Source organism: Rhinatrema bivittatum, chromosome 9, assembly GCF_901001135.1.
Source record: "Rhinatrema bivittatum chromosome 9, aRhiBiv1.1, whole genome shotgun sequence".
Taxonomy (NCBI): Eukaryota; Metazoa; Chordata; class Amphibia; order Gymnophiona; family Rhinatrematidae; genus Rhinatrema; species Rhinatrema bivittatum.
In genome coordinates this window covers 175,075,273-175,096,449 of record NC_042623.1, presented here as the reverse complement: position 1 = coordinate 175,096,449, position 21,177 = coordinate 175,075,273, and the positions used below count along the sequence as shown (strand labels likewise).

The 21,177-nt window shown below is 42.1% G+C and overlaps 1 protein-coding gene and 1 long non-coding RNA gene across 2 annotated transcripts in view; one reads left to right on the top strand and one right to left on the bottom strand.

Annotated features, from left to right (window-relative positions):
* Positions 1–21,177, top strand: part of KCNAB1 (potassium voltage-gated channel subfamily A member regulatory beta subunit 1) — a 306,923-nt gene that overhangs the window by 283,160 nt on the left and 2,586 nt on the right. Inside the window, exons 10-13 of the mRNA XM_029616487.1 lie at positions 6,847–6,932; positions 8,859–8,979; positions 15,352–15,446; positions 17,648–17,768. Coding sequence (XP_029472347.1) covers positions 6,847–6,932; positions 8,859–8,979; positions 15,352–15,446; positions 17,648–17,768 — 423 coding nt within the window. The remainder of the gene's footprint in view (positions 1–6,846; positions 6,933–8,858; positions 8,980–15,351; positions 15,447–17,647; positions 17,769–21,177) is intronic.
* LOC115099131 lies at positions 12,793–14,343 on the bottom strand. The gene is made up of 3 exons (XR_003858689.1): positions 14,236–14,343; positions 13,282–13,415; positions 12,793–12,845 (listed from the first exon to the last, which is right to left on the bottom strand). It is a non-coding gene; the product is annotated as an uncharacterized LOC115099131 (long non-coding RNA).

Genomic DNA, 21,177 nt, shown 5'->3' with positions numbered 1-21,177 from the left:
TGGTACAACGTCCAACAGCATCCCCCTGTCGTGCTTAATCCGTCTACCTATCTTATCCTAGCTCAAGCCACCAGTAAGGAAAGGCTTCAAGAACTGGTACCATTCTTGTGCAAGTTAGCCATTGGTGGCAGATCTGAACATTTGCTTTTCGAATACAAAGCCCTGGAAAGGTTTTATCTGGTAACTGACAAAAAATATCTAAAGCTGGCCCAGCCTGCAGATCAACTGCCATGCAGCAGGTCCCCGACTCCATCTCCGAGTTGGGTCTTCTTCTTCCCGGCTCAGCTGGAGGCACCATTCACACATTCACAGCCCCCAAGCTGGGGATGGGGTGGAGGGAAAAGAAGGGGCGTCATGGTCCACGACGGCAGCGTTCCAAAAGGTGTCCGGGTGCATGGCCCCCAGCCCAGGACCATCACTGCAATGACCAAGTTAGGTAAGTTGGGTGTGGAGAGAGGAAATGCCCCCAGGCAGGTGTGAAAGAAACACTGGAACATGGAACAGGACGGCAGATGATACTATACGGCCCATTTGTCTGCCCATCCACAATTTCTGTTGGCTTTATAGTCTTCTCCTCTCCCTCCGGGATCCTCTCTTGAATTCTGACACTGCCCTTGTCTCTACCGCCTTCGCAGCAAAGCTCTTCTATGCATCCACCACCCTCTTTGTAAAGAAAGATTTCCTTAGATTACTCCTGAGTCTTCCCCTTTCACCCTCACCCCATGACCCCTCGTTCTAGAGTCTCCTTTATGTTGAAGGAGAGAGACCTGCCTCCTGTGCATTTATTCCTTGGAGATATTTAAACATCTCTATATTATATCTTCCCTTTCTCTCCTTCCTTCTAGGATAATCATGTTTAGGTAAAGATCTAAACATGTACATCTTAACACTTTATGATATTGGCCATTTTAGTAGCTGCCCCTTAGACTACTCTATTCGGTTTTTATCCTTTAGAAGGTGCAGTATCCAGAATAGTACAAACTACTCCAAATGAGGTCTAACCAGAGACTTGTACTGAGACTTATCACTGCCTTTTTCCTGCTGGCTGTTCCTCTCCCTCGATGCCCAAGCATCCATCTGGCTTTTGCTGTCGCCTTGTCTACCTGTTTGGCCACTTTAAGATCATCAGATATGATCACCCCCAGATCCTGCTCTTGTTTTGAACACAAAAGAACTTCACCCCCTAAACTGTACTGCTGCCTTGGGTTTTTGCAACCCAAATGTATGACCCTGCATGGTGCCAGATCACAGCCCTGGTTCCTACTGAGGAAAGTGCCAGGTCAACAAAAAACTATGGTAATCTAAAGCTGGTCTGACACCTCCTGAATATGTTTTTGGGTTTTTTTTGTAGGAATTCCTGTCCATAGTATTTTCTAGATGTAATTGCTTCAGCCTTCCAATCGCGTCTGATGAAGGGACCTAGGTGGTCTCAAAAGCTCACGAACTACAAAATGTTTTTTAATTAGTCTCATAAATATCATCATCCACAAAGAATTCAATGAAATATCTAATATGTTGAATTAATCAATACAAATGTGCAGTAATAAGTCCACCACTGCTGGCATCCCACTCACCATTCTCCCCATTCTGGCTAGACACTGCAGGAGGCTGACTTAAAAAGAGTGCTAACTCTGAATTGCCTTCTAAAGGGGCCTTAAGGTAACTTTAATCTACTATTATTGTGCACTTAATGTACATAATTCTTTTTATTAGTAAACCGATATCCTTTAGTTTGCGGACAAAACAGATGATACTTATGACTCACATATTGGTTACCAAAATTAGGTTAACACGTACAACACCTGCATGGCAACACCCAGCACAGTAAAATCTACAATACAGTCAGAATAAAATAAGGTTTATAGTATGCTGTGACAGAGTTTATATCCCACAGGGAGAGGAAGGGTAGACATAAGCTGGACAAGCAAAAGTGCAGGCAGTATGATAGGATATCCCCCAAACATAGACGTAGTAAGAGTCCGCCTCATCTAAGTAAACTGGGATTGCAAACCATATGAAAATAACAAGCTTCTGGATTTCAAGTATGTACAGAAGAATATCTGTCCATTTGTGCAGGTTAACCGCATCACAAGCAAAGAGATCAAAGATTATGTTAACAGAGATTTAACTTTATTTGAAAATTGTTCATTTAGAAAGATTGCTCCCAGGGTCTTATCTCTGCACTATACAAGATTTTATTGGATAGCAATTCAGATTTAAAAAAACCCAAAATATAAAATGCTGCAGTCAATGGGAAACAAGAGCTACGCTGCTGCTTCTCCCAATCTCATGTCCTGAATTTCTGTAATGTGCTCCCCCCGCCCTCGCCATGAGCAAAACAAGCGACTTCTTGCTTTTGAGCTCTTTCTCTCTTTGCCCCATTCTCTGTTTATACCCTGCCTATCCACCTTTACGTCTAAACTTAAAGTTCACTTCTTTCACCTTGCATTTACCTAATCCATCCACCAGCGTTCGCTTTGTACCAGAACAATTGCCATTTTATCAATCTGCAAGGCGCCCTGCCCAAGAGCAACATATAAACAGAGTAAAAAAGTGAATAAAATACAGCTGAGTGACAATGGGATGTTACAGGGCAGTGCTGCAAAATCTTCAGTATGTACCTCCCACATGCAGATCCTAATAAAATCCTCTTCGGGTGGTTCATCTCTGTCAAGACATCACCAGCTTTACACAGCTTGTTCCCCATGAGTTGCAGGGAAGAGGATTTCAAGCTTCATATTTGGTGGCTTTGTCCAGTTACCTCGCAATTCTGAGGGAACCTGAAGGACCACCTACAGTTCATTAAGAAAGGCCAGCTTGGCTCTAGATTCAGGACTGTTAATGCCAGGAGCCCCAGTAAATGGGAGCCTGTGACGTCAAGAAGCAAACTCCCATCTCGCTTATCGATTGTAGCAAGATGTGCGGTTTCTGCATAGCAGAAACAATGGAATGCGTCAAACATAGACAACTGGATTTGAAAGCTTGAGAGAGAATGGTTCTGGAAACAATAGATATAGGGAAGAATGGAAATGTGGCAGCTTTTTAGGGGTTGATTTTCAAAAGATTTGGCCAGCCAACATTGAGAATTAGCCTCTTTATACCTAAGTTCTTGGAGATTTTCTCCCCACCTAAATCACAATGTCAACCTCATTAATTGCAGTCCACATAGGATGCAGACAGGGAAGGAAAAACGTCCTGCATGCCATTGTCTGATTTCTGGAATCGCTTTCAGTTTCTTTCTTAGCGAGGGCAATGTTCAGCCAAAACATTTTCCCCCAGTAAACAGTTTCGAAATTAGCCCTCTTCTGCCTGGCTAAAAGCACACATGGGTTTTTCCAACACACATACGTTTAGCAGGACTGTGAGGAGGCATTCTAAGGGCGGGCTCAGTAGCCGAAGGAGAACAACCTGCACGCATGACATCTGCCCTAGTCCGTGTGCTATTCAACCCTTGCAGCCACCCACAAAAAAGAGTAGGTACAAAGCCTATGGGTACTTTTAGCGTAGATCTTTCATGCTTATATTGCCACAAAGAAATAACATACAGGCCGATTCAGTAAACTGTGCGGGAGAGCCGGCGCTCCAAGGCGAGTGCCCGCTCTCCCAACGCTCGCCCAGGCCACTCTCCTGGGCACGTGATTCAGTATTCAAATAAGGAGGTGCTAGGGACACTAGCGCGTCCCTAACGCCTCCTTATTGGCGGAAGCGGTGGCTGTCAGCGGGTTTGAAAGCCAACGCTTAATTTTACCGGTGTCGGTTGTCGAACCCGCTGACAGTCACGGGTTCGGAACACGGACGCCGGCAAAATTTAGCATCCGTTTTCCAACCCGCGGGCAGATTTTTTTTTTTTTTTTTAATTTTTGGAGCCTCCGACTTAATATCGCTATGATATTAAGTCAGAGGGTGTAGAGAAAAGCAGTTTTTTCTGCTTTTCTGTACACTTGCCTGGTGCCGGCCAAAATTAACTCCTGCCTTTGGTAGGAGTTAATTTCTGAAAGTAAAATGTGCAGCTTGGCCGCACATTTTACTTTCTGTATTGAGCGTGACTAACTAATAGGCTCATCAACATGCATTTGCATGTGATGTGCGCTATTAGTTTCGGGGGGGGGGGGGGTTGGCTGGCTGCGTGTTTTCCACGCGCTATTACCCCTTACTGTATAAGGGGTAATAATAGCGCGTCGAAAATGCTCGTCCAAACAGGGGCTAACAGTGCGCTCAGCCTGAGCGCACCGTACTGAATTGGCCTGATAGGTAGGTTCTCTTAGAAAACGGGCATAAAATACATGCACTAAAAGCCTCCACTTTCTTTAGAAGCATTTGGACTATTGTCCTTTCCATTACCTTCACTTCATTTTTCAGAAAGTTCTTTTCTTTGTCTTGGGTGATTAATAAGTTGCTGTCATTCATTCTGACATTATAGCAAAGGGGAATAGATGTTTAAGTGTTTAGACAACCTAAACCTATTCTATATCCTCTCTCCCTCCCTCTCTCTCTCTCTCTCTCTCTCTGTTCTAACTATGTCCTAGCTCTGTCTCTCTCCCCGTTATGTCTAATTTCACATGTTTTCCTTTGGACCAGGCTTCTCTATGGACCAAGCTGTCCCAATTCTTGCAAATTCTGCTGAAGAAATTAGACAAGGTTCAAGAACAACAGCCTGAAGCAGATGCCTAGTAGTCCAATTAAGCCCTCCGTAGCAGATTTTGTTTCTCTGCAAAAACAAAAGAAAGCTCTTATGTCATTAGCACATGTATTCCAATTAGAAAATATTTTTTCCCCTGTAGCCTGTTCTGTTAGGTAGGAGGTTGGCGTGGGAAGGGGGAGGACAGTGCTGCCAGTTTAAATGGCAGAAGAACCAAGTGTGCCTTGGAGTTGTAGAACAGACATCTCATAGTTTATGGAAGCTCCAGCAGCTTCACTACCACCTGCAATATCAGCCACATGGCTCATATAATTAGTATGGGATGTTAGTCAACTTTACATACTCTACCCTACAATCAAGTTTTCTAGATGCTTCTTGCTATATAAAGTAAGTAGTAATCATATCTGTTCAGGACACAGAGTGTGACTTCATGTCCCACCTCCTCTCCCTAGGAGTGCAAAGATCTTTCTTCTGCTGCTGATCTACTGTATCTGTCCATTGACTTTTCTTATGCATTACATGCCACGCTTAAGGGCAAATGCCCAGAGATCTTCTGATAGGTGCTTTCAAAACTGAAATCAAATGTCATGAGACAAAAAGTTGCAGCCTCTAGCTTCTGTGTGCCTTTTGGTAGTTGGCGAAAGTCAAACAATAGAGGATTTGTTGATTCCTGCAACATTATGGCTTCCAATTGAATCAAGAAGCTTTAAAAGCTTCACAGTAGCATGCTCGCCTGCCAAGCAGAAACACATGCTCATGTTTATCTTTAGAACTCGCATTCCCCGAAGACTATCACAGATTTCATGCATCCAGGCCTATGCAGAAGAGAGCATGCTGATTGCATCGCTCCCTACTCACTGCAAGCTCCTCCAATGCAGATGTTAGTGCAATCTCATTACTGTTATTACTTCTATTGTCCAGCAAGGCCATGGGGACACAGGCAGCTGGATGTTTCAGCCACGGTCTCATTAGTTGTAGTAGCCACTTAGATGATTACAAAGTTTGATGGTAAGACGTGTGGACAGAGGGCCTGCTTGTGTTGGATTAAGTTTGGGAACTTGGAGCCTATATTTTGGCCTGCTGTTAATCTGCCTAGATTTAGAAGCCTACGCTAAGTGCCTAGCGCTGAAAATCAGTGCTAAGCACTTAACTTCCCCTCCCCCAGTAACTCCACCCCCAGTTTTTAAGCTTCTAAATTTAGGCACTCAGTCCTAGTCATTTTTCAAAGGGGCCAATTTGGATGCTCTACCCCCAAAGATAGGCACCTAAACCCTTTGAAAAATCACCCCTTTGTTACTAAGTAACTATATGAGATTGCCATAAGTATCAACAAGAGGAAAAAAGGGATTAATAAGAGAACATGGATCGTGATGAAATTCTGCGGCTAGTGCATAACATGAAGATGTAAGTAGCATCCAGACGAAGTGATTTCTTTGGTGTTTAAAAAGAATACAAAAATGCTAATTGCAATTCTAATAGCCTTGTGAAAATGTGCACGTTTCAGTGTGAATAAGAAACGTGCCAGATATCTCTTTTTACAATACTGCCATCTTGTGTTCTTACAAAATTATCTTCAGAAGTGAACTGTATTGATCGCTTATGAAACTAAAACATCACATTAGGAACAAAGGAGGAGCAGTGAAAGGTTTGGAAAGTCAGTGGATCTTGCCTGGACCTGACTTAAAGCCGACTGATTCAGGAGTTTATAAGCAGGGCGGTCGCAGGACAAAATGGCTCACAGACTGGAAAGGGCATTGTGGCTCCCAGAGGCACTTGGCCCTTCTTGCCCACCCCTTGCCATGGTCCTGGATATGGGGGGGGGGGGGACGTCGATTTTCAATATCCCACAGATTGGATAAGACGGCGTTCAGCCACACTTACCCAAGATTTGAGTGGGTAGATTTAGGATGGCTAATTGTGTGGCCAGGTTAGCCAACTAAATTTAGCGGGTTAGCGTGGAATATGTGTCAACAGCTTTTAACAATATGAGCTATAATGTATGAGGCTTCCTACGTGAATGCTGTATAACATAATGCATCTTAGAACTAAGGGTTAATGGTTTATGTGTTTGTTTTATTATGTATTGCTTTTACTGTAATCCACATTGAACAACATGGAAATTGCAGAATAGAAAATGGTTTTAGCCAAGATGAGATTGCAGGTTATCAGTCCTCACCTGGATGGATTTCTCTTTATTCTTGTTCCAGAAATTGTCCGAGCAATGACCTACGTAATAAACCAGGGAATGGCAATGTACTGGGGAACGTCACGCTGGAATGCTATGGAGATCATGGTAAGGGAACTTTAATAAAATACTCTAAGCAGGATGCTGCTTCACTGTTTTTATCGGCATGCCTACTGAGTGAGGATTAATGAGAGGAAACACATTTTAAGTATGTGATCTATAGAAAGTTGGCATTGTTGGATGAGAAGAGCTCAGGACCTTAAGCTTCTCAACCACATCTCCCTGTAGGAGACCAAAAAGATCACAACCCCCCATCGGGTTTTCAGTATAACAGGGAAACCTGGATATTAATTAATAATAAACCTTGGATATTGTGCTGAAAAGTTCTCTTCTCACTTCTGAAGATGGTGTCCAAACGTGTATGCAGGCTTTGGTCACATCATCACTCGATTATTATAATGTATTGCACATTGGCCTTCCTCAGTCAGCCCTGAAGGTGCGTCACATGGTCCAAAATGCAGCTGCCCAAGTTGAGTCCGGAGCATGAGTTTGCGACCATATAACACCGATTTTGTTTAGGCCGCTTTGGCGTCTTGTTATTTGGAGTACTGAGTTTTCAGTAATGCTGGTTTTGAAGGCTATGTACAGTCTGGCTCCTAGGTGTTTTAATTCGGTTTTAAAGATTCATTTTGTAATTTATTGGCCGTTCTCCTCGGCAAAGCAGGTGAGATTAGCCCAGTCTTGAGAAGGGTTATTTAACTGTGGTGTGGTTGGGTCCCGTGTCTCTGGAACTCACTTCCAAAAGACCCGAAAGCAGAAACTTCTGTGATTGGGTTTCCAAAACTTGTTGAAATCTCCTCTCTGCGGGCAGGTGTTCCATGAATTAGTCTGAGAGATCTTTCCCTGCACTCAGGCAGTCATAACTGGAGGGTGGCTGGCAGCTGCTGGGAATAAATTGTATTGTTGCTGCTATTTTGATCCTGCTTTAGTTATCAGTTTGCCTTTTATGATTCTGTTTTGTTTGTGTCTTACTTGTTTTTATTTTGAGTAGATATTTCATGACTGTGGTATTGCTATTTGCCTAGAACGGGGCAATAGTGCAGGGTTAAATTATTTTTTAAAGAAGCAAGCTGAATAAACAAAAAAAAAAATCATGTACGGTTTCCTCCATGACAGTGGGGAGCCAGTATTTTAGGGGATGGTTTTTGTTAAGATGACTGAGGGGTTGTACTCTGGAGTTAGGCGTGCAAAGTAGGCCTTCCACTGAAATGTTAAAGGGAGACCATTGGTTGTTTTATGCATTTGTCCACCAGCTTTATGTTTCTTTTATTGATTCTGTTTTAGTGTACTCCATTTTCAGTTGCTGTAGAAGAACTATAATACCAAATAAATAAAGGCAGGCAGCCAGGATAGCAGTTTAATCGCCATGCTAGAGACTGCAACTTTAACTAGCATCGTAGCCTATTTACAAAAATGCATTACGTGCTGACGAGTGTTGTTAGTAAACAGACGCTGTTAAAATGAATGCATAATACATTTTAGCAAATAGGCCCCTAAGTGTGAAATCCCACCAAACGTTCATAAGACAAGGGGACTTACCCATAGCAAGGCAGGGCGTTTTCCCCTAACTTGTGCGGACGGTGCATACACTTCCCGAAGCGTAGCCATGTTAATCTGTATTAGCAAAAACGGCATAGAGGCTGGTGGGAGATTTATCGAGGCATAAGCTTTTGAAGATAGGAAACATATTAGTACACATGCAGCTGTTTATAGCACTGCTGACTTATCTGCAGAGGGACAATGGACATTTTTATAAGAAGTTGCAGGACGTCCAACCTGCAAATAAATGTAGCTTTCTATTGGAATGCTGAAGAAAACAGGTCAACTTCTTCTCATCAGAAATCAATGAAATTTACTGAGGCCTTGGGGATAAAGTTCAAGAAAAAATGATTATTGTGATGCCTAGGTGTGTTAAATAAATATCCATCAGATCAATTGTAGCCAGTACACCATCGTATTCAATTTTCTCCACAGGAGGCTTATTCTGTAGCAAGGCAGTTTAATATGATCCCTCCGGTATGTGAACAGGCTGAATACCATCTCTTCCAAAGAGAAAAAGTGGAGGTGCAGCTTCCGGAACTGTACCACAAAATAGGTGATGTAAATATATTTGTGTTATCAAATGGCATTGTGTACTGAAAAATAACATATATTGCTATGGGCATCAGCTATTCACTCACAGAAGGAACTGGAGGTGACTTAGTAAAACTTGAACGTTTACTGTTAACATCAGTACTTACAACAACCTGACTCTCCCGGTAATCCCCCCTCTTTACTTCCAGGGTCATTCCCACAAGGCCACCTAGTTAAACACGTAAACAAAAATTGGAGCCATTAAAAAAATGTGGAAACATTATTCCAAATGCCGTGAATTCTTGTATTGCACGTCAATGCTTATAACATGAAACGTTACTCATAATGTTACTTAGCTGCACATCAACGCTATATCTTGAATCTCCTCAACACTTGTAAGATGGTTTGGTAGCGCTTCCTTTTCCCCAACATGGCCAGGTTTCAGATTCAGTCCTTCTTCAGGGGTCCGGGCTCACCAAATAACCGGAAATTCTCCCGTTGTTCACGTTGTTTGATTATGTGTTTAACATTTTTTGAGTCTCACTGACCTAAAGAAAAAAACAGGGGATGGTGGTATGTTGATGGTTACAAGAGTGGGTCACCTGGTTGGTACCTTCATACATTTATATGAAACTACCAATTCCTTCATTATAATTTTTCAAGATATATATTTGTCTGATTAAAAAAATTTTCTGAAAATATAAAAAAATATTTTTATTAACAAATGTGTTTATATGAGTTGATTTTGGTACATTGAAAATTATCCTGGCAAAACCACACACACACAATTACTCCTGCTGCTTGGCACACATAGTCTTACTGAGAAAGTTTACATATATATTTTATTAAATCAAAAAATAAGCACACAAATCCCAGTCCACCCAAACTCTAGCCCCAGAATGTCTCTCCCCTAGGCGTGTAATAGTATATGCATTTAGGGGTAGATTTTAAAAAGGTCTGCGTGGGCATACATGTGCGCGCGCTACCCAGCGGGCGCACATGTACACCTGATTTTATAACTTGCGCAGGCGGGCGCAAGTTATAAAATCAGGGGGCAGCACGCACAAGGGGGTGCACAATTGTTCACCTTGCATGCGCCGAGCAGCACTGCCTTCCCCCATTCCCTTCCCCCTAACCTGACCTTCTCACCCCTTCCCCTAACCTTTTCTCCCCCTAGCCCTACTCTAACCCCCCGCAAATTTTTATTTTACCTTTTGCGCCTGCCTCTGGGCAGGCGCAAGTTGCATGCGCCGTCAGGCTGCCGGCACGCGATCCCTCGACACAGCGGCAATGGCCGCTGTGTTGCAGGCCTCTGGCCCCGCCCCAGACCGCCCCGCCCCGGACCGCCCCTTTAGTAAAGCCCCAGGACGTACACGCGTCCCGGGGCTTTACACGCATCACTGGGCCTTTTTAAAATCCAGCCCATAGTGTGTGTGTGCATGCGTGCATGTGTAATTTTATGTGCATATCAATCGCAGAATTTTCTAAAGGCCCATAGAAGTCCCTTTGAAAATTTCCCTCCCTATGTATAGAATATCCAATTCAGATTAGAAAATGCATTCTTCGTGCTGTACCATTCACTGAAAAGTTTGCTCCATGACAAATGGAATGGCATCTCTTACCACTAACCTACGGCCATCAGTGCAGCTCCTGTGGAATGGTCGTCCTACCATCATCTCGATAGCTTGCCAGCAGGAAGATCATCAAAAGGGTTTCAAAACATTTCAGTAGATGCCCCTGCACCTTGATATTTTTCACTTAAAAAAAAAAGTGTAGCAACTATTACTTTACATTTAGGATTTGTTTACATATCATGAATTCCTTTAATTTGAATTTGTCATTAAGTACTTTGTCAATGCAAGTCTTTAGAAAAGACTACTAGACTTTAGAAAAGACTTCTGAGAATACTTGTGTAACCCTTAGCAGGGTCGTTAGTCCCAAGACCATACAAACTAATTCAGGGATGATCCGGCTAGCAAATTCCATCCCATGCTTGACTCCTGATCCCTGCGGGAGGGGGTGAGGATTCTATTTATAGGGCGGAAGCTCTCACTTATGGCCCAGATGATGTTGTGCTGCTCCCAGTGTGTGCGGAGGACTATAAGTGCATGAAGGCTATGAAAAATCAGATAGGACCAGGGTCTGGGTGTTAAAATAAAGTTTACTGATTGGTAATCAAAAATTAAAGTCCATTTGTCACCAATGTTGAAGTTATATTTGACTGATGGTACATGAATGATTTTCCTCTGTAGGTAGGTGTCCTTTATTCAGACCTCTAGGTAGAGCCCCCATGGTGATTTTAATTGTACAAAGCTCACCCAGGATTTTCTGGGAATTCTAGAGGAGGGGTCCCCAACTTCACAGCAAAAATCCTACCTTAGGTCATCATCTCCTCGGACACCCAATCCATCCTGGTCCTGATCTCGTTCTTCCTTCCTTAGTCGATATTATTTTCTGGGGGGAATTCTCGTGGGGAAAAGTCAAATGGGATCAGGCTACCTCAGCATTGCATCCCAGTGGGGCCCCCTCCCAAAAACCTCCCCACTCTATTCAAGTCCAAAAACAACTGGATACATCTTCAGCCTTCACTGTCTCTCACAGCAGGATCCAGCACTGGTGCTTGCCCACCTCGGGTTCAGAGGAGGCTCTCAGGTCTTTGGTCCTCTAGTGAGAGCCCTTTTGCCCTTAAAGAGTATCAGGCTTAAAATCTCTCTCTCTCTCTCTCTCTCTCTCTCTCTCTCTGTAAATTAGTAAGAGAAGGATCCTCTGGCAGGAATTGCACAGTGAGATATCACTTCTAACAGAAACTCCATTTGGGTGAAGCTGGGAGGCCTCACCAGAATATAAAACCTAACCATCCTTACTGTTCAAAGGCTTCCTCAAACTGATCCCAAAGTGTTCTAAAATGGCTGGGCTAAATAGGGTTCAGGCATCCAATCCAGACCCTCCAGGTGGGAGAGACTGAGTGGATGAATGGCTTCTTCTAAAGTGTGTCATATCCAGGGACAGTGACCTCTGGTGGCCAGACCGGGCGGAGTCTGCCACACTTGGGCACATACTTGTAATCACCGGTTCACTGACACCTTCACCCATTCACCCTGACCCCCACTTCACCCATACCTCCCACACAAAAACTGCAAACAAGTATAATTTCACTTCCTCAACTTAATTAGCGAATATAAAAAGCATGTGAAGGAGTTGGGCTATGAATGCACAAATGCCACTTACAAAATGCTAACGTCTGCGCAAGCCTTTGAATCCTGCTGCAAAACGCCCCTAAACCATCCCTTTTTTCTTCTCCTTCACATTTACACACAGCACTGATAGCAGGCGTATACGTCGGGCTCTTGCAAAATATTACTTATGCATGTTCATCCTACTTACATGCGTAAACATATGGAAAATCTATCCCTGCTTTTTGCGGTGTTGTCTCGTCTAGCTAACCTTCTGACCCTCTGCTTTGACTGGCCATAATAATATCCAATGGCATTGGTCTAAAAAAGTAAAATAATAGGCTCTGATAGCTCAAGGAAAGTCTTTTAGAATTCAGACCACAGGCTGATATTCCGTCATTGCTCCACCCACTAGAACCTGCCTCTGAGGGGATAAGGGTGGCAACATTGCCAACTCATTACATTGTATATTCAATCAAAAGCCATTGTTATGCTTGTACAGGGGGCTAACAGCTTTTTTCATTAGCAGAAATGGGGCTTTTCCTAATGTTAAATTGTGAACTGTAAAGGAAGTAAGTGGTCCAAGGAAGCAAACCGGTAACCGATCCAATGTGACGAACAACAGAAGAATGAAAGGATGGATCGGTAAAAATGGACTTTTATTGGAACTTGCCCGACTCTGGCCGAGTTTCGCTCTGCCGAGCTGCCTCAGGGGCTGTGGCACATAAATATAAACAATTAAAAATGCACACAAACATAAATATTTGTATAAACATATGACTTATGATATAAAACATATTCAAAAAAATATATTAAAAGAATATATTAAATAGTAAAAACACTTAAACATGGAGACAGTGCTTGTTTTGTGTGCATAAGATGATGATGTTACATAAAAAGTTACGTATTTGAGAGTACAGATACTGTGGCTGAAACATCAATTAAAAAGCGGAGTGGAAACAAGTCTTACAAAGGACATGGTCTATAATGATTGTTGCACAATGCACTTCATCAAACAGCATATGGCTGATACATGCAAAATTTGTAACAAACAATAAAATATATTATTGAGGAGGTCAATGTGTATAATTAATAAGAAAAATAAAAAAATATATAAAAAATATGTAAAGATGGCAAACTAAATCTTGTACCTTGTTGAGCCAGAAACTTGGCTCTATATACTTGTGCTGATTTCCTAGGATGAAGGAATATGAGTGAACACACCGAATCCGGGCTTGTCACTTGTAATTCATCAATCACTTGTGTGAACAGTATTGAAGCAATTCTTATGGAACAAAAATTCTTAATTACCTTAGTTATCAAGAATAGGTATAAATAAAAAATGAACACATGCATTCGTCAGACTACAAATCTGAATGACTTCATTCTGAAATTGATACTGACATCTTGTATCATTATTATTAAGCTGTTATATGTCTTTCAACTGATCACAAATCGATAAGGAGTTAACGGTAAAAAAGATGAATGAATAGTGAACCTTACTGCATGTGAATGCAAGCAATAATTTTTAAATTTTTAATTTTTACAGTGTGTTAAATCTTGATCCGGTAGATACCAGGAACAAATCAAAGATGAAGTTAAAAGCAATACAATAATAAATTTCGCTACAAAATGAACAAATGAATAAAAACAGCTTCGATACAATAGTGCTCCCTAGAACATAAATAGCTAAAATCCACTTCGATACAATGCTAACAATACTTCTTATCAACAGTATGTAGAAAATTCAAAACGAATGATATGCGGGGAGACGTGTGCCAAAGCAATGTAATAATGAAAATGATGCGCTGGACAATAGTTAAATTCCTAATATATAAAAGTGCATAAGTCAAACAGCATATTGTGGCTGTCCGCGAATATGCATCCATCGGAAGCTGTGTCACAATGAATACCGAACAAAAATGATGGAATCACTAACTGTTAAATCTAATGTATAAAAGTGCTAAAGTGGGGCAGCATGCAGATAATATCCAAGCGCAAGAAACTATGTCATATTAAGTATGCGCTTAAGCAGACAAAAATATATATAAGAATGAAATCGCTAGCTATTGAAACTAAAAAGAACACAATCACTAATATTTTACCTTTGTTGAACTTGCACCGGTCACATACTGCTCTGACAAACACTGCAAGAACCAGTTAGTACCTGTATTGGACCTTTATTTTTCCCGCTTCTCACTCGAAATCACGCGAGAATAGACACATGTGTGGACTGATTGGCTCATAGACATTGTGGATAATGAGAGACTTAACTAGACCGGTGTGTAAAAAAAATGGATTTAGTTTGCCATCTTTACATATTTTTTATATATTTTTTTATTTTTCTTATTAATTATACACATTGACCTCCTCAATAATATATTTTATTGTTTGTTACAAATTTTGCATGTATCAGCCATATGCTGTTTGATGAAGTGCATTGTGCAACAATCATTATAGACCATGTCCTTTGTAAGACTTGTTTCCACTCCGCTTTTTAATTGATGTTTCAGCCACAGTATCTGTACTCTCAAATACGTAACTTTTTATGTAACATCATCATCTTATGCACACAAAACAAGCACTGTCTCCATGTTTAAGTGTTTTTACTATTTAATATATTCTTTTAATATATTTTTTTGAATATGTTTTATATCATAAGTCATATGTTTATACAAATATTTATGTTTGTGTGCATTTTTAATTGTTTATATTTATGTGCCACAGCCCCTGAGGCAGCTCGGCAGAGCGAAACTCGGCCAGAGTCGGGCAAGTTCCAATAAAAGTCCATTTTTACCGATCCATCCTTTCAAGGAAGTAAGTGGTAAATGTGTTCACTGCAGTTAAAAAATAAAGGGGTCGATGTAGTAACTCGCAGTTGTCTCCACGGGAATGGCCTATACTGTCAGACGTTTGTCTCGCAGTGCTGGAATAGTCGCATGTTATGCAAATGGCTCCTTGTGGCAACTTCCATGCAAAAAAAAAAAAAAGGTTACATTGAATCACCAGTTTGCTGATTTGCATGATTTTGCAGTGCATGAACGATCTGGCATACAGTTTGCGAAGAGCTGTACAAATGAAAAACATTGTGTGCAAAAATGCCAAGTAACGTGGCATTTGTTGGCATCTTGTGTTTGCTATCCTGTTTGCGAGCCCCAAAGTGTATAAAATCCAATATTTAATATGGCAAATTGTTTATAGTCTGCATGCTTACTCTGCAGGGGTTGGCGCTATGACTTGGTCTCCTCTTGCCTGTGGTATTATCTCAGGGAAATATGAAAATGGTGTTCCGGAAAGCTCCAGAGCGTCACTGAAGGTATAACCAGCTCATTTTCTTTCAAAAAGTGATCTTTTCCCCAAAGGCTACGTGACGTGTAAACCAACTCCTTGCCAAGAGGTTTCTTCTATTTTGTATCCGTGGGAAGGATGCTTGCATGAAGGCCCACAATCACTTTTCTCCCCAAATCTCTTTGGAATCGTGTTCACTAAGAAGCCAATTAATAAGTCGATGGATGGCTACATTTTCACTTTTAAAGGGAAAAAGCTCCCAAGAAAAGTACAAGCTAACCAATCTGTGACTCGGCTCCTAAAGATGTTTTAAATTGGCACAAAATATGAAAAAATACTTTCCAGCCTAATTCTTTTTATAGATATAATATTTGCAAACTGCTACATGGAATTCCCGTGTTTGCTTTGGGCGTCCCCTGCAAGCCACGTTACAGAGAGAAGAAACCATTTCAATACTCACCAAAACTTTCACTGTAATGTATCTGACAAAAAAAACATCATGCACTTCAAGACTAAGTTTACATAAAACTTTACCTCTTGACTGTCCTTGGACTGACAATATATCTAATAAAGAGAAGTCTTTTTGATGTACAGGCGCTAATCTGCCAAGTGTTCAAAACTCAATGACTTTGCTGTAGGAAGACAATATAGGAATCCTGCTGACCCCATAGTCAGTTGGGTTTTCAGGATATTCTCAATGATTATGCATGAGATAAATTTGCATATACTGGTTCTCCAAGGTAACAAAGATATCTCATGCATATTCATTATGGATATCCTGAAAACTCAACTGACTGTGGGGTCCATAGGCCAAGTAGGGCCATCGTAAGGAATGGGCAAGCCAGGTGACTGCTTGAGGGAGTGCCAAGCCTGAAGGGCACCCCCTCTACCTCTCCTCCCTTCTCCCTCTCATTGTCCCCATGGTTCAGTCATCAGCTGTATGAACCATGCAGGGCTCCATTGATACAGAGCGCCATGTGTTTCAAATAGGTGAACAGTGAACCGTGCTGTCCCAGCAAAAAATACAAAGTTGCCGGCACTAGGCCAAGAGGAGCAGCCAGCAAGAAGAAGAGCGGTGCATAGGGACTAGGGGGTGGGGAAAGAGAGCAGGGGACTCCCAGGGCTGTTATCAGCGAGTATCAGCACAGCAGCACTGGAGAACGGGAGAAAGAAATCCTCCCCAGCTAGCCTCAATATCAGAGATGAACCTTCCCCCTAATCACCCAGGGCTCTATTTCACCCAGTGATGGTCCCATGGATAGGGTATTTGGTGCCCCAGGCAAACCTTGGGTCATGTACCCCCTCGCCAAGTTACCCATTAGTGGTAGTGGCTCCAGCACAGCACTCCCTTCTTTGGAGGTGGTAGTTCTGGCGCAGCTCCCCTCTGGGCCTCATGCGGGTTGGATTTTGCTGCCCCCCCCACACACACACTCATATTTGGCATTCTGGGTGACTGCCTATTTGGCTTAATGGATGCACCAGCCCTGCTAGAGGACAGGCTTGGGAGCCACTGCTTTATAGCTCTGTGAGCTGGAAGTGTTAGGTAATAACCTAAGTTACACTGGAAGTGGCCGGGATCGCAGAGAACAGCGATCCCGGCACGGAGAAGGGGGGGACAGTTTGGCAGGTAACGGAGGGGTGGGAGGGAGTCAGATTGGAGTGGGGGAGGGGGTGATGTGGAGGGGGGAAGAAGAAGAGGGAAATTAAAATGTATTTTTTTTAGCAGGGAGGGAAGGGAGAGTCCCGGGCCAGTGGCAATGATTTTATAGCAAGTCTGAAAGATTTAAAGGGTTTGGCAGGTTTTAGGGAATGCAGAGAGCAGCAGGCCTAAACTTATCCAGCTAACCTAATCGAATACACCCGCTATTCAGCTAGATTAGCTGGATAACAATCCATCCCCAGAACGCCCCTGAAATACCCCTTTTTATCCAGCTAAATTATAGCTGCGTTATCCGTCTAAATGGCTTTTGAATATGGATCTCCTAGTGACCAGTGGATCTCCTAATGACCAGTAGCTCTCTAGAAGGGAGAAGAGGAGGGCTAAGGGTAGTTGTGACAGAAATCTCATTGGGCCCTTCTGACTGAGCTGGAAGCGCCAAGGAACAGGAGGAAGATGCAGCATTTGCCACCCCCGACCCCACACCCCCACACAGAACAACCACACCCTTGAGGTGACAGCACTTTCTGCATATTCCAGTAACCTCTCAGTTACATGTGCTTAATATCTAGTGCTACCAGTGGCTGAAGGACAAAATTTTAAGCGAAGAAGGAAGAAGACAGAGAACAAAGCTGAAAGACCTCTCCCCCGTCGCAGAACGACTTGGATGCACCCTGCCTCAGTTAGCAGTAGGTAAGAGGAAGATGATTCCAATGAACTCCAGATGAGACTCTCTTGGGGTAGGGAGGACACAGCTCCTGGGTCCTGCCCCGGAACATTAGAGATCCTCTTCAGGGTGAAAGAGCAAAGGTAGTGTTACTATCCTGCACGGGGGTTCTTCATTAAATGTAGCTTGCACAAATGCCTTAGCAGCTTGACCCAGCTGTGTACTCATCTCGGCCTAGGCACTTACTTTCTGATGTGGCCATGTATAGACATGGATGATAATATAAAATTGTGCAGTTTGGGCTGCATGTACCCATAATTGGAACTTAGAAAATAGCAAACACAGATAGCAACTTTGGCAAATATAAATACTAATATTTAATTTAAAAAATATTAGAATTTGATCAGTCATGTCAACCCCTTATCTGATGCATGTATTAGAGAGATTAAAAAAAAAAAGACAACAAAAATTTCATTTTAAACAAGAACAGAAACCTGTAGATACCTTTATTATTTTCTGGTTGGTCCAGAGTTATTTTGGATAAATTACTTTCCTCCAGAACTCTGTTGCAGCCCTAAGTAACAATGTCCCCTGAAACTGTTTACTGATAAGTCAAAATGTTCTAAAATAATTTAATATTTTGATTGTAAAACAAAATCAAACAATAATTTACTTGTTAAAGACAAGTAATAATGTATGAACATTAAAATTCATTTTATAGATCTAATAAGATGCTAAAAAATAACAACAAAATGAAACACATTTTATGGCATGTATGTTGCAATAAGTGTCAAATGCTACTTCTTCTGGATGCCAGTGATTAGCTGAAACCGAAAAAGAAATTTTAAAAAGGAGATTTAATGTAGCATATAGTCTAAACCACCAATCAAGTGGGAAACAGCTCTTTATTTTTATTCTGGCTTTCAGGCACTTCAAAATGGGTTACATTTAGGTACTGCAGGTAGTTCCCTGTCCCCAGTTGAGGCTTGATTTACTAAGGCTTTTCTCCCATTCTGTAGCCATGGGAAAAATGTGTAATAAATGAGGCCCATAGTTTGCACTTGAGGCACATAAGGGGGAAGTGATTTGCCTATGGGATTTCAACTCTGGCTTCTCTAGTTTGCAGCCCACTGCTCCTCCAATTTTGTTAACATCCGCTGCAAGTGAGTAGCTTTTCAGATTCTGAGGGCCGAACTTGGAATTAAGGATGGTGTTTCACACAAGGTTAGGGCCCTTTTATGAACAACTCTCCTCACAGTTCCTCTAGAGCAATGGTTCTCAACCAACCCAGTCCTCAAAACACACTCAGCCAATATCCAGCAAAGTATGCAAAAATATCTCATGCGGGCTCACTGTGGATATCCTGAAAACCCAACTAGTCAGGCAGCCCCCAACACCAGGCTTGAGGGCTACTGCCCCCGTGGACTGCCTGACTAGTTGGGTTTTCAGGATATCCACAGTGAGCACGCATGAGATATTTTTGCATATTTCATTTCCTGAAGACATCATGCTTTTTTTGAGGACAAAGATCCCTATGATAAGTCTTTGAAGACAGCATCTAAAGTAGGAGTCCCATCATTATCATAAAAAAAAAAAAAATCCTGTCGCACATCAGACCACTATTTGTTATCTTGAAACACCTCGAGTTCTTTTTCCTCCTTCACAGTGGCCCAGCAAAAGAAGCAAGAAAGCACCTTTTGGTCAGAAGCTATTAATCATTTTTAAATTTGCTGCTTCAGGGCTTTGCTTCAGACCCTGTTTGAAACTGAGCAGCTTGCTCATCTAAAATAAAAGGTCTCATACAACTGAGCTGATTCAAAGGCAGCCCCAGAGCTGTTAAAACAACTGACTAGAATTTCCACAAGAATGTAACCATCACCACTGAAAAAAAATGACTTGCATCTTATGGCTTATTTCTCTTCTCTTTAAAAGAATCTGAAAATAAGTGAGGGTTACGTACATGAGAAGTCCTCTGCATTTCTCCATGATGTGATCTCATCACCACATCTCAAAAAAGATATAGCAGAATTAGAAAAGGTACAGAGAAGAGCAGCTAAGTGAATGGAACGATCCCCTTACGAGGAAAGGCTAAAGAGGATAGGACTCTTAAGCTTGGAGAAGAGATGGCTGAGGAGAGATATGATAGAGATTTATAAAATAATGAGTGGAATGGAACGAGTCAACGTTAATCAATTGTTTTCTCTTTCAAAGAGTACAAAGACCAGGGGACACACAATGAAGTTACTAGGTGATACATTTAAAACTAATAGGAGAAAATATTTTTTTTACTCAACACATAATTAAGCTCTGGAATTCATTGCCAGAGGATGTGGTGAAAGCTATTAGTGTAGCTGCGTTTAAAAAAAGGTTTGGACAAGTTTCTGGAGGAAAAGTTCCTTAACCATTGTTAAGGAAGAGTTGCAGAAATCCACTGTTCATTCTTGGGACAAGCAGCTTGTAATCTATCTACTACCCCTTGGGATCCTGCCTGGTACTTGTGACTTGGATTGGCCACTGTTGGAAACAGGATACTGGGCTTGATGGACTCTTGGCCTGACCCGGTGTAACAAGTAAACCTTCCACAGCACATATTCTTATTCATCTGAAAAGCTGTAGAAGAGCCATAGCTCCCATCATTTTATTCTCATTTTTTAAATTAGACATGGAGTCCACAGACATGGAACAGGATGCCAAGTGGACTTTCTTTTTAGATATATGCTTTATTATATACTCTTCCTGCTTCAAACCGCCACGCTCTTTCTTCTGATACTTCCAACTTAAACATGGAAATATTACAAAGGAGAGTACACTCTTCAGTCAGTAATGAGGAACTCCTCACAGTAAGGGTTACTAGTAGGGATGTGAATCGTTTTTCTGACGGATGAAAATATCGTAAGATATTTTCTCATCCATCAGGTATCGGGGTGTCCCCGAAAGCGATAGGAAGACCCCACAAAATTTTCGTGGTTTTCTTATCGTTTTTGGGGGGGGGCAGGAAGAAAGGGCACACAGAAAAACAACCCCCAAACCTACCCCGACCCTTTAAATCAAATTATTTAGAATCCCCCACCCTCCCAACCCCCCAAAACTTTTCTAAAGTACCTGGTGGTCCAGCGGGGGTCCCGGGAGCGATCTCCCGCTCTTGGGCCGTCGACTGCCACTAATCAAAATGGCGCCGATGGCCCTTTGTCCTTACCATGTGACAGGGGCTATCGGTGCCATTGGCCGGCCCCTATCACATGGTAGGAGCAATGGATGGCTCGCCATATTTATGCTTTGGTTTATAAACTTAAGAAGCTTCCCCGTGACTAGAAGAGCTACAAATCTCTACCACGGGGTAGGTCAGTTTTACATTAGTGGGAAGGCAATGTTATGATGAGGTAGATTGGCTTCTTGGGCTCAATCAGCACTAAAAACATAATCTAGATGACAAGC